The 14,922-nt window shown below is 39.2% G+C and overlaps 1 protein-coding gene across 1 annotated transcript in view; it reads right to left on the bottom strand.

Annotated features, from left to right (window-relative positions):
- Positions 1–14,922, bottom strand: part of PCDH15 (protocadherin related 15) — a 1,038,602-nt gene that overhangs the window by 387,106 nt on the left and 636,574 nt on the right. The window contains exon 18 of the mRNA XM_075841191.1: positions 5,863–5,991. Within this exon, the coding sequence (XP_075697306.1) occupies positions 5,863–5,991 (129 nt within the window). The remainder of the gene's footprint in view (positions 1–5,862; positions 5,992–14,922) is intronic.

Raw genomic sequence — 14,922 nt, 5'->3', positions numbered from 1 at the left:
GTATTCCAATCAAACGTGGGATTATGCAACTGCAACCAGGGAAGACCTAATACCAGATCAGACGATAATCCCTGCATCACCAGTACAGAGCACTACTCCAAATGCATGGAGCCAACCAGGAGTTCAAAAACAGGAGTATGCTGAGTAAAATAACCATTAGCAAGGGGGGTTGAGTTGATACCTACTACCGGGATAGGATAAGGTAAATCAATAAAAAGCATCTTTAGAGACATGATATTAGCAGATGAGCCAGAATCCACGAAGGCACTGCCCGTGGCAGACCGGCCAGCAAACGAGACCTGAAAGGGAAGCAAAATTTTATTGCGTTTCACATTAACGGGAAATACCTGTGCGCCCAAGTGACCTCCCCGATGATCACTTAGGCGCGGAAGTTTTCCGGCTTTTTATTCTTGCGCCTGGGACAGGTGTTCAGTAGATGCTTGTCATCCCCACAGTAGAAGCAGAGACCATTCATTCTGCGAAACTCCCTACGTTGTCGAGGGGACATGGAGGCCCCGAGTTGCATAGGTACCTCCGAGTCCTCCGTGGAGGGGCGAGGAGACGGGACCTCGGGGGGAATCGCAGGGAAGTCAGAGGGGAGCACATTGAAACGTTCAAGCTGACGTTCCCTGAGACGTCGGTCAAGTCATACTGCTAGGGCCATAACCTGGTCAAGGGAGTCAGAAGAGGGGTAGCTAACCAGCAGATCCTTCAGGGCGTCAGAAACTGGCACATTAGGGCCGGATCGTTCCACCGAGAAGCTACGCACCACTTTCTAAAATCAGAACAGTATTCCTCAACCGGTCTCCTACCCTGACGTAAGGTCACCAGCTGACTCTCGGCTAAAGCAGTCCTGTCAGTCTCGTCGTAAATGAGTCCGAGGGCAGAGAAAAAACGATCAACAGAGGAAAGTTCAGGGGCGTCAGGAGCCAAGGAGAAGGCCCACTCTTGGGGCCCTTCCTGGAGTCGGGATATGATGATACCCACCCGCTGGTTCTCGGAACCTGAGGAGTGGGGTTTTAGGCGGAAATACAGTCTGCAACTCTCCCGGAAGGAGAGAAACGTCTTACGGTACCCTGAGAACCGGTCAGGTAACTTGAGGTCAGGTTCTAGAGGTGAGGTGAGGGGTACTACTAAGGCAGCGTCACCCTGGTTGACCCTCTGGGCCAGGGCCTGGACCTGTAGGGAGAGGCCCTGCATCTGCTGGGTCAGGGTCTCAAGGGGGTCCATGATAGCGTCAGCGTAGGAGAATGGTAGACTAGGTATGGGCTTGTAATTATGTAATGGCAGGAAGGAGGTGAAGGGAAAGTGAGCCCTAATCTACCCACCGCCCTGTCCCTGCCTACTTGCAACGACCCGCCCTAGGCGACGGGGTACAACTGGGCGGCGGTCCCTACGCTGTCTAAGTGCACGGGAGAACAAACAGGGAACACGCAAGGGAAGGGGCAGTAGCCCACGGAACGCCGCGAGGAAACGGAGCGGTGAATGAAGTCAGGACCAGGATGAAGTGGAGTATACCAACGTGAGCACGGAGAAGGAAGCAAGCCAGGGGAAAAGCGAAGCAGGTTAAGCAGAACTGCAGCAAGGCAGAAGCACGGCAGAAGCAGGCTGGGGCAAGCAGCAGTGGGGCCAGGAATCCAGAAGAATTACAAGCACTGAGGAAGAGAACACGGTAGGTAATAAAGGACAGGGGGCGGAGCTAACTCCGACTGACCAGGCCGCGATAGGCTCTCCCACTCCTGAGCCTGCCACCCTGGTTGGTGGGAGACGGTGTCAGTCTAACAGGTCTGGCCTCAGGTGTGGATTGATTAATCCCAGGAGTATACCTAGACGTAGTACCTGGCAGATCCCGAACACTAACTAGACAAGTTTTCATGTTTGACTCTACTTATAAAAAGAATATTCATGGAAGTCTATGTCTGATGCAGGAATTCTAATCTCCACTGCCACAGAACCAGAGTCATTTCCTTTATATTTAAGTATTTTCTTCCATGATGGTTTATGTCAAGTTGCCAACACAACTACTAGTGCCATTCCCAAGATAAAATCACCATTGGAGAACAACTTCTCTTTATGTTAGAGTCTTTTCTAATGTAACGCCAGAACTCTAGTACCAGTACCCATTATATATATATATATATATATATACATACACTACCGTTCAAAAGTTTAGGGTCACTTAGAAATTTCCCTATTTTTGCAAGAAAAGCACAGTTTTTTTCAATGAAGAGAACATTGAATTAATCAGAAATACACTCTATACATTGTTAATGTGCTAAATGACTATTCTAGCTGCAAACGTCTGGTTTTTAATGCAATATCTACATAGGTGTATAGAGGCCCATTTCCAGCAACCATCACTCCAGTGTTCTAATGGTACATTGTGTTTGCTAACTGTGTTAGAAGGCTAATGGATGATTAGAAAACACTTGAAAACCCTTGTGCAATTATGTTAGCACTGCTGTAAACAGTTTTGCTGTTTAGAGGAGCTATAAAACTGACCTTCCTTTGAGCTAGTTGAGAATCTGGAGCATTACATTTGTGGGTTCGATTAAACTCTCAAAATGGCTAGAAAAAGAGAGCTGTCATGTGAAACTCGACAGTCTATTCTTGTTCTTAGAAATGAAGGCTATTCCATGCGAGATATTGCCAAGAAACTGAAGATTTCCTACAACAGTGTGTACTACTCCCTTCGGAGGACAGCACAAACAGGCTCTAACCAGAGTAGAAAGAGAAGTGAGAGGCCCCGCTGCACAACTGAGCAATAAGACAAGTACATTAGAGTCTCTAGTTTGAGAAATAGACGCCTCACAGGTCCCCAACTGGCAGCTTCGTTAAATAGTACCCGCAAAACGCCAGTGTCAACGTCTACAGTGAAGAGGCGACTCCGGGATGCTGGCCTTCAGGGCAGAGTGGCAAAGAAAAAGCCATATCTGAGACTGGCTAATAAAAGGAAAAGATTAATATGGGCAAAAGCACACAGACATTGGACAGAGGAAGATTGGAAAAAAAGTGTTATGGACAGACAAATCGAAGTTTGAGGTGATTGGATCACACAGCAGAACAACTGAAGAGATGCAGGAAGAGTGCCTGACACCATCTGTCAAGCATGGTGGAGGTAATGTGATGGTCTGGGGTTGCTTTAGTGCTGGTAAAGTGGGAGATTTGTACAAGGTAAAAGTGATTTTGAATAAGCAAGGCTATCACTCCATTTTGCAACGCCATGCCATACCCTGTGGACAGCGCTTGATTGGAGCCAATTTCATCCTACAACAGGACAATGACCCAAAGCACACCTCCAAATTATGCAAGAACTATTTAGGGAAGAAGCAGGCAGCTGGTATTCTATCTGTAATGGAGTGGCCAGCGCAGTCACCAGATCTCAACCCCATAGAGCTGTTGTGGGAGCAGCTTGACTGTATGGTACGCAAGAAGTGCCCATCAAGCCAATCCAATTTGTGGGAGGGGCTTCTGGAAGCATTGGGTGAAATTTCTCCCGATTACCTCAGCAAATTAACAGCTAGAATGCCATAGGTCTGCAATGCTGTAATTGCTGCAAATGGAGCATTCTTTGACGAAAGCAAAGTTTGAAGGAGAAAATTATTATTTGAAATAAAAATCCTTATTCCTAACCTTATCAATGTCTTGACTATATTTTCTAGTCATTTTGCAACTCATTTGCTAAATATAAGTGTGAGTTTTCATGGAAAACACAAAATTGTCTGGGTGACCCCAAACTTTTGAACGGTAGTGCATATATATATAGTAAAAGTTCACAAAGAACCCTTTTACCATTTTGCCTCTAAAGCAATGTAAAAAATAAACAAAATTGGTATTACTGCGTCTGTTAAAGTCCGAACCTTTACAATATACCATTATTTAACTCGCACGTTGAATGCTGTAAAAAAAAAAAATTAAACCGACAAATTCACTGTTTTTTGGTGAACTTCACGGTGCAAAAAATGTTTAATGAAAAGTTATCAAAAAGTTGTATATATAAAAAAAATGGTGCCAACAAAAACTACAGCTCGTCCTGCAAAAAATAAACTCACACCGCTCAATTCACAGAAATAATTTAAACAAGTTACGGCTCTCAGCATGTGGTGAAACAATTTTTTTAAAAGTAGTAAAATATAAAAAAAACATTTAGAAATTTGGTATCACCGCAAATGTATTGAGCCACAGAATAAAGTTTAGTTGTCATTTTTACCACACGGTCAAAGCAGTTAAAACAAAACCCAAAAAACAATGGAGGAACTGCCGTTTTCTCCAATTTCAGCCGGCAAAGGATTTTTTTTTCAGTTTTCCTGTACATTATATGGCACTTTAAATGGTTTCAATAGAAACTACAACTTCTCCTGCAAAAAATAAGCCCTCCCACCACCCTATTGATGGAAAAATAAAAAGGTTGTGGCTCTTGGAAGGTGTGGAGTGAAAAACTAAAATAAGAAAGCAAAAAATGGCTCAGTCCCGAAGGAGTTAATGTTCCAAAAATAAATAAAGAAATAAATTATATATATACATATATATACATACATATTAAAAGTTTAAAAAAAACAACAACTTTTCCCATTTTTTCCCTAAAGAAATTTAAAATATATATATATATAAAACACCCAAATTTCAGTTTTTTAGTCACCTTAGCGCTCAACAAAAATGGAATAGAATGTGATCACAAAATCACATGTACCACAAAATAGTATCAATAAAAACAGAATATGCCGACACAAAACAATTTTTGTTTTTTTTTAAAAAAAAATAGTGGTAAAACATAAAAAAAACATACATTTGGTATCGCCATAATCATATGAACCCATAGAATAAGGTAAATATGTTATTACTGGCTGATGGACGCTGTAAAAACAAAGCCCCCCAAAAAACTGCGTAATCTCTGTTTTTTGCCCATTTCAACTCACAATTTTTTTTTTCCATTTCTCAGTACATTATGCTGTACAATAAAAGGTGCCACGAAAAACCACAACTTGTCCCGCAAAAAACAAGCCCTCATACGGCTAGGTCAACTTAAAAATTATGGCTCTTGGAAGGCAGGGAGGAGAAAACAAAAAAAGAAAAAACAAAGTTGGCCGTGTCCTTTAGAGGTTAAATGGGTTGTAAAGAATTTAAAAAATATGTCTGCTTTCTACCAAGAATAGTGCCAGACCTGTCTATTGGTTGTGTCTGGTACTGCAGTTCTGCTCCATTTAAGTCAATGGTACTGAGCTGCAATACCACACTCAAAATTTGGACCTGTGTGACACTGTTTTTGGAAGAAACCAGAGATTACCGAAGACAATAACACAGCATGCGTTACGGTCTCCAGTAGAATCACGGACAACCTGACGGAAAGCCGACAGAAGCTATCAAAATCAATGGATTCCGTCGCCCACCAGCGGTGTCCATTGTGCAAAGGAACCATTGCTTCCGCTATTTCTTTGTTCTGCTCCTCTGATGGAGCAGAACAATGGAACACACTGACACAGGTGTGAACGAAGCCTTAAGTGTTATAACCTTCTGTCTGGGATAGATATATGGGTTTCATATATGTTTTTTTTTGTTTTGTTTTTTTTCCCTTTTTATAAATTAAATGATCCCATGTGAGGGTTGCTGTGAACTGTATATTTCATGACTGCTATCTTATCAGCTTCTTTATCAACCTTCCTATGAGCAATTTCTACTTTCATGGTTTTTACTTATTATACTGGGGGAAAACTGATAAGGGAGAGCATGAGTCCATTAAATTGTCAGTATTTTTTATGTGTAAAATGGAAATGTAGGTAGGTAGGTTAAAGGCACATGAATAATAATAAGAAAGCCTAAACATCTATTTTCTGCAGCACGATAATTAAATAATGGTGCACTCACCCTGACTTGACCCACAAAAGCATTCACTTCTTCTTCTTGAACTGAGAGATTTCTAGGCAAGTAAAGATCAAAGACCGGGTCATTGTCATTCACATCCGTCACCAGCACATTAACAGTAGCAGTTGATGTCTACAAGAAAATATATGTTAGTTTTAGTGCTTACAGTACATATTTCATACAGACTAAAATGGATTCACTGAGATGGGCACATTCTTTACAATTTTTTTAGTAAAGTGTACATTATTTGTTTTCACATCATTGCTTTAGAGCTTTTACAGAGAAAAATAGCCTTAAAATTTGTCATAAAATCTATCTTTCAAAACACTAAATAAAAGCATTTGACAGACATTATAAAATCTTCGTATAGTAGTTTTGGATATGGGGAAATACATCAAATAGGACATGAATAGTTCTCCTGGAGACCAGTAATGTCAGAAAACACTTGACTTTAAAAGGAAGAATCTTATCTGGATAAAGTGGGTATGTTGTTCATTCACCCTACAATATTATATGAAATTCTATGTCTCAAGACGTTTTTTGATTTCTTGCCCATTCACCATTTTGTTGCATAGGGAAGAAAGGTCATCATCAATAACCACTTGTTCCCTTAAAGGCTAATTAAACATTCAACAAACTTCTGACGTCATAGTGACATGTCAGAGGTTTTGATCAGTGGGGGTCCGAGCACTAAGACCCCCACCGATTGTTAGAACGAAGCAGCAGAAGCACTCAGGTGATGTAGTGGTGTGCGGACTCAATAGAAAGTCTATGGGGCCGTACATCACTACATTAGCTTTCCGAAAACAGCCGATCAGAAACGAAGCAGCTCAACGTTCACTCGAGCACTTCTGCTGCTTCGTTTTAGCACTGAGACCCCCACTGATCAAAACTTCGGGCATGTCACTATGACATATCAGAAGTTTGTTGAAGGTTTAGATACAAAGAAAAGTATATGTCCATGTCAAACTGTTAGATGCCTTCTTCATATTTAAACCCAAGTAGAACCTGGTAGATGAAACATTAGACAAAGCACAATAAGCTAGAACGAGTACAAAGTGAAATGCCCATGTTAAAATGCTTGAATAAGAATGAAGGAATGAGCAAATGTATGTATGACTGAATTAAGAGTGGATATTATACAGGTTCATGTATAAAAACTGGTGAATGTGATTCCTGTTATCATTATGAAGAGCATGGGTAAACCATTGGCTAAGTACAATGGAGGAGATTCATCAATGTATTTACACCAGTTTTCTGGTGCAAGAACAATAAAAAAAAACAAGGTCTTCAGGCCATACAAACACATCAAACAAGTGGAAGGGTTTTTAAACTCGCACTTATTTTTAAAAGATTTCCATCACTTTTTTTAAAATACACACAGTGGGTGCAATTTATTAAGACTGGCGTTCAAACAAGCCATTACAGGCAGTAATACACTGCAATACAGAAGTATTGCAGTGTATTATAAAAGCGATCGGGTGATCACATAGTGAAGTCCCCTAGTGGGACTAGTAAAATAGTATTATAGAGTTAATAAATAAATAAGTGGGGGAAAAAGTTGGAAAAACCCACTTTTTCCCCTTACAAAATGCTTTGTTATTATTAAAAAAAAGTTTCAAAGTTATACATATTTGGTATTGCCGCATTTGTAGCGACCCCAACTATGAAGTTATTACATTATTTAACCCGTTTGGCGAACGCCGTAAAAAATAAAAAATTAAAACCAATGCAAGAATTGCTGTTTTCTGTGAATCCTGCCTTAAAAAAATGTGATAAAAAGTGATCAAAAAGTCGCATGTACTCCAAAATGGAGCCAATAAATACTACAAGTTGTCCCACAAAAAAAAAAATCCATCATGCACCTGCATCAGCGGAATAAAAAAGTTATGGCTCTTCAAATATGGAAACACAAAACCAAATAATTTTGAAAAAAAAGTGCTTTTACTGTGTAACAGTAGTAAAACATACAAAATCGATACAAATTTGGTATCGATGCAATCGTAACAACCCTCTGAATAAAGTTATTGGGTTATTTATACCAGACGGAAAACCGCGTAAATGTGGCGAAATTGCTGTGTTTTTTTTCTATCCCCCAAAAAAAGTTAATTAAAGTTTATCAATAAATTATATGTACCCCAAAATGGTGCTATTAAAAAATATAACTTGTCCCGCAAAAAACAAGACCTTATACAACTATGTCGAGGCAAAAATAAAACGTAAAAAATAGCTTGGTCATTAAGGCCTAAAATAGGCTGGTCAGCAGCTCTGATATTTCATACTATGAAATATAACTGGATGTCTTGCTATACAATCGGCCGTTTGCTATGTGGCTGTGTCCCTTACCTTGCACCTGCGCTGTTGAGCTACGTAAAAGATGGACTATTAACCTGAAAGGTGAGTACAGTGAATTGCTCTTTTCTCAAATAAATTTAACATAACTAGATGTCTGATTTTTTATTTTCTTTAGGGGTTTTTACACAATTGACATTTGGCACCTATCCACAGAATAGGTGATAAATGTCTGATCACTGGGGGCCCCACCAATCACTGGTCTCGAGCCTCCCCATTCCTCATAACTGCACAACCGCAGTAAGGAGGAGCTTGAATGGAGCGGTGGTCCATCATGTCTATGGGGCGAATACAAACAGCCGAGAGCTGTACTCGGCGATCTCCATTAGTCCCATAGACACTGAATGGAGCGGCATTGCGCATGCTTGGCCACTGTTCTCCCCACTGTGATGGTGAAGGGAGGTGGAATGGTGGGCTCGGGACACCCGTTCTAGTGATCGGTGGGGGTAGAACCCTGCCAGCGATCAGACATTTATCACCTAAACCTCTTTAGCATAATTGTACACCAACTTCCCAAACTTTTGCTTTTAAAAAGCTAGAAATGACAAACGAGAATGGTTGCAGGCTTATGAATCTTTCGGTTAATAATATTTAGAAATTAGGCAATTTCAAAATGTTTGTTTTTGTTTTTTAGTTGGCGCCTGCTGTCTATCAATTAGAATTGTATGAACTAACTGACACTTTACTGAAAATATGTTCCTTTCCTATCAATTCTCACAGGGTTCTTTCTGCGATAATTTCTGATGTTTTCCTTTAATGGGAATCTTGTATAGCTTTAAAAGCATCTCAAGTGCTTCTTCTTTTTATCTGTGTCCAATAGCAGCTTTTGTTATAAGGTCTCGTTGTGGCTCTCATGGACATAAAGTGAATGTTAAGAAAGGTAAGGATACATTCATTCGTATGTGCTTTCACCTCTGAGGGTTTTTGAGAGGGGATTACATGCAATGAAACCCATCTGTGTGTCTGACAGAAGTTTAATGTCAGTATGGTAAATGAAAGTTGCTGCAGGTTGAAATCATTTTTGTTCACAAATTGCCGCAAGCTGAGATCAATCTTTTTTCATGTTATATCCTGCTGGCTACTTCAGGGGAACAAAACAAATGCTCTTCAAAGCAATTTTTTTTTTAGTTCTCCATAAAATGTTAATATTCCACTTATAAACAATAGGTTACGTTGTTCAGGTTCAAGGCTTAGTGATTCTGTGGACAGCATCAAACTATCCATCAAGGCAAAATTGTAAAATTAACATATGTTTAAAAAATTTCTCAGTGTATGGTAGAGTAATAAATAATAATATACAACACATATACAAGGCAGATCAAAAAAAATAAATAAATATGATATTCCATAGCTACTGTATATGTCAAGAGAAATTTACAGAAAAAATACAGATAAAACGTAACTTTTATTATTAAAAAATCTTTAGGCCAATTTTGATGCAGTTTTTGGATTTGTTTTTTTTGCCAAAGCCAGAAGTGGATCCAAAAGGAAGTAAAAGAATAAAAGAAGACTAATGTATCTCCTTTCTTTTAAGTCAATGCCTGCGTTTGACTAAAACAACTGACGCAAATACTGCATCAAAACTGCTTGTATGATCCGGGCCTAAAATTAGTATATAGCCCGAAAAGAATAAGAATCATTTCATGGATTTCTTGATGCAGCAGAGCAAATCTCATATCATCATTTGAAATTCAATGCTAGACTAGAGCAAGAAAAATGCAACTTAATTGGTATACATATTGTGATCGATCATTATATCACTTGTCACACATCATTGTAGACATGAGATTTAAATGTCACTTGTGCCCCGGATGACATCACCACTAATTTAAATCATTGGTTTTAAAAATCAGATGATTTCATTCATATTCCATGTAGGCTGGGAGCTATAGGGACTCTTCCCATAATATGCCCTTGTACCAAAATATCACCCTGAAAAGTTTATTCCAGTGCCTAACCCTACACGAGCCCTGGGTGGCCGTGCTGAATTATTCTGACAGAATTTTCCATTCATCAGATGACTAAAAAATGTCAGAAAAGGCTGCGATCTGGCAAGGTGGATTCAGAATTATAATATGAGGTTTAGCCTGCTGCATCAAAAATGTTCTAAACAAACTAATGTACAAGTTTATTGACATTTAATGAACCTCTTCCCTTGTCAAAAATCATTAGAATGAGAATGGTCTTAACTGTGCCAACCTGTTACTGTATAAACTAAAGACGGCAGAAGCAATTGTTTTTCTTTTTTTATAACGTATATGCCATGTAATGGATTCATATCTATATATGGGGATTCTGCAAGGCTAACTGGAAATTATAACAAGTTTAAAAATAAAAATTATGCTTTGTAGAAATTCCAAATAAATAGATGCTTCACTGGTGTAATTATCAAGTGCCCTATTTAAACAGGGAGCATTCATCTCTAGAAATTTGCCACAGTTCAGTTTCCAAAAATCTTTCAGCCATTAATAGTAAGATTACAAATAACACCGTGAGCCCAATAGGACCAGGGGGTGGAGGGATATCTCTGCACTGCAGAATATGTTGCCATCATCTTATATATATTTTCGAAAGTTTGTTTGAAGCCCGATTTTTCATTGGTTTAAAATGGATCACGTCATCGAGGCCACCATACTAGCAGGATGTGCCAAGGGGGGAGTTGTCATTATTCCTCACATTCCCCTCGCTCCAAATTATGTTCCTTTCGAGTTCAAGCGGCAACAGTTCCCTGTACGCCTAGCCTTCGCAATGACAATTAACAAGGCTCAAGGTCAATCCCTGAAAGTGGCAGGAATGCACCTTCAAAGTCCCTGTTTTTCCCATGGGCAACTATATGTTGCTTGCTCCAGAGTCGGCACTGGAAAGAATCTCTATATCTTGGCACCGGATCAAAAATTATTTGGAATTGAAATGAACATGTTATGGTAAGACATCAACTTGAATGTCAAGGTTTTTGTTGGTCAGGCCCGGTTTCCAACATATAATTAATACGTCAACCTATCAAAGTTGGCTTAGAACATACAGTTAGGTCCAGAATTATTTGAACAGTGACACAATCTTCATAAATTTGGGCTCATCATGCCAACACATTGTATTTGAAAAGAAACAACTGAGATGCAATTGAAGTGTAGACATTCAGGTTTAATTCAAGGGGTTGAACAAAAATATCCTGTGAAAATTTTAGGAATTGCAACCATTTTTCTACACAGCCTCCTCATATCAAGGGCTCAAAAGTAATTTGACAAATTAACATTACTAGAAATAAAATGTTGTTTTTTTTCTAATACTTTGTAGAGAATCCTTTGCAGGCAATAACTGCCTGAAGTCTGGAACCCATGGACATCACCACACGCTGGGTTTCCTCCTTTGTGATGCTTTGCCCGGCCTTTACTGCAGCTGTCTTCAGTTGTTGCTTGTTTGTGGGTCTTTCTGCCTTAAGTATTGTCTTAAGCAAGTGAAATGCATGCTCGATCGCGTTGAGATCTGGTGATAGACTTCTATTGCACTTATTTGCCTTAAAAACTCCTGGGTTGCTTTCGCAGTTTGTTTTGGGTAATTGTCCATATATACTGTGAAGCGACGTCCAATCAACCTTGCTGCATTTGGTTGAATACTTCAGAATTCTTCCGGCTTCAGTCACATCATCAATAAATACTAATGACCCACTGCCTTTGGCAGTCATGCATGCCCATGCCATCACACTGCCTCCACCATGTTTTACAGAGCATGTGGTGTGCTTTGGATCATGAGCCATTCCAAGCCTTCTCCTGATTTTCTTCCTCCCATCATTCTGGTACAGATTGATCTTAGTTTCATCTGTCCAAAGAATGCTGTTCCAGAACTGGGCTGGCTTCTTTACATGTTGTTTGGCAAAGTCTAATCCAGCCTTTCTATTTTTGAGGCTGATTAATGGTATGCACCTTGTGGTGGACCCTCTGTATTTGCTCTCATGAAGTCTTCTCTTTATGGTTGACTTAGATACTGATACACCTACTTCCAGGAGAGTGTTCTTCACTTGGGTAGATGTTGTAAAGGGGTTTTTCTTCACCATTGAAAGGATTCTGAAATCATCCACCACTGTTGTCTTCCGTGGCTGTCCGGGCCTTTTAGATTTCACGAGATCACCAGTGCGCTCTTTTTCTTCCAAGAATGTACCAAACTGTTCATTTGGCCACTTCTAACATTTGTGCTATCTCTCTTATGGATTTCTTCATTTTTTTTCAGCCTCACGGAGGTCTGTTTCACTTGCATTGAGAGTTCCTTTGACATCATGTTGTGGTTTCACAGCAACAGCTACCAAATGCAAATTCCACACCTGGATTCAACTTTAGACGTCTTACCTGCTTAATTCATCATGGATTAATGAAGGAATAGCCCAGGCAGCCCATTAAATAGCTTTTGAGATATTTGTCCAATTATCTTTGGTCTCTTGAAAAAGAGGCAGCTACATATTAAAGAGCTGTAATTCCTAACCCCTTCCTCAAATTAGGATGTGAATATCCTCAAATTAAAGCTGATATTCTGCACTTTAAGCCCATATTGATTATATAACTGTATATTCAATATGTTTTGGTAAACAGCTAAAATTCTAAAACTTGTGCCACTGTCCAAATAATTCTGGACCTAACTGTACATCCGGGTTGTCTTGTGTCAAATAGGAAATGCACACTCTAAAAATAAAAAAAAGAGACAGGACAAAATGTCACACCAACACTAATTCATCATTATTAAAGTATTCCAAGTGTAAAAACAATCTTAACAGTAGTCAGATAATCACCCACAATAGTATAATATCCCAACTGTATGGCTGACATCTTAAAGTAATGGTAATACATATTAAATATGCAAATAAGGAGGCTGAATGCATATTTAATATATTTTACCATTACTTGATGTACTTTAATATGGCAGCTATAAAGATTGGATATTATGCTATCGTGGGTGATTACCTGACTACCTTTAAGATTGGTTTTGCACTTGAGATACTTTAAAGGGGTAGTCCAGGCATGGGTTTGTTTGTCATACTGAAAACCTAACAAAGCACCGGATTTTATGCAGTGGTTGGTGCCAGAAGCATAAGGCTCCGACCACTGTATAGCAGCCGTGCTGCAGCTCTGCTCCTATTGAAGTGAATAGGAGCAAAGCTGCAGTAACCCAGCATGGCCGCTATACTACAGTATACAGAGCCATCTTCTTCCGGCACCAAACACTGCATAACTACCGGCGCTGTAGGCAGCTTGAATAGCTGATCGTTGCTGATCGATGGCCATGCCCGGACAATCCCTTTAATAAAGATGACTTTGTGTTGGTATAACATTTTGTTCTGTGTCTTTCTATTATTGGAGTGTATAATTAATACCGTAAGAGCTGGGTAGGACTCTTCACAAATGACATATCCTCCATATTTTAGTCATGTTATGAGGTTGAGCAAACTGCCTATTAAGTATCAAAAGTCCCAATTAGGAGATAACTGTGGTAACAAGGCAATATACAGTCATTTCTGCTGCTAACTCAAGCAATGTTCTATTGAGTTCACAGTTCTTATTTTCAAAATCCATTTTAGATTTGAGTTTCTGCTGAAGCTAACCTTTAAAGATCAATACTAACATTTTTCACTTTCCCACATTAAGTTAATATTTATCTTTGAACAATTTCGATGTTCTATAGTTAGATTGGGTGGAAAATATAGTGTAGGTTTCTCCAAGAAAGACCATATTCATACAAACGTGTCCAATTTGCATCCGCAAAAAAACATCCGCCTTTAGAAGACATATAAATGTCTATGTTGCGTCAGAGTGATTTCCGTGTGTCATCCATTTTTTTCTCTGACGTTTTTCTCTTCTGCAAGCGCTTATCTTTTTTCTCTGCATTTCTTTATCAACTGATCCGTGAAAAACGCGCACCTATAGACTTTCATGGGTGAGTCTGGTCAGCAAAAACAGACCAGAATGGGACCTGCTGTGATTTTCTCGCAACAGGTACATGACCCATGAAAAAAATGTATGTGTGAACAGCCTTATTGAATTACATGGGTCAGTGGGCTGTCCCTTGTTAAAATGAACAGCACACTGACGAAAAACACATTTGTTTGAATAAGGCTTATGTTTACCCAGAAATTACAAAACATATTCTAGTATAAAAATGTTTAATTAACACTTCAATTGAAAGTTCAAGAAACCACTATGGGGTCATACAAAACAAGGGGCATTTTAACATGATTAAAATAATTTCCAAGAATGGATGCATGTACATTTGAATCACTAGGAAGTGCATGCATTCTGACTGTATCATCATGGAGACTATCCAACTCCGTGTCTAGGAAAGACATGCCATCATATGTGATCAATAGGTACTAAATGCTTGTTCCCCAGGCCATCATGGATACTATCTTCCTGAGCAGGTATTATCTCACTGAATCACAAGTATTCCCATATTAATTAAACATATCCTTTATAAACCATTTCAGATTTTGCTGAAATTTACCCAGTCATGTCAATTATTAGAATATTCATATGCACAGGACGGCTGAAGAAAAAAATTGTTCTGGATGGGGCCCATCACTACTCACTACAGCAGTCACAATTTTTACATAAGAGATGATTTAATGTTTTTATGCACCCTTTTAGTGCTAATAATGAATTTCAAAACCTGAATTTTAAAAGAGCTAATGTATAATAGAATAAAATAAGCAGCAATTCTCCTCCTTAATGT

Source organism: Rhinoderma darwinii, chromosome 11 (assembly GCF_050947455.1).
Source record: "Rhinoderma darwinii isolate aRhiDar2 chromosome 11, aRhiDar2.hap1, whole genome shotgun sequence".
Classification (NCBI taxonomy): domain Eukaryota; kingdom Metazoa; phylum Chordata; class Amphibia; order Anura; family Rhinodermatidae; genus Rhinoderma; species Rhinoderma darwinii.
Note: the sequence above shows the minus strand (reverse complement) of the source record. Positions and strands in the feature narration are given on the sequence as shown.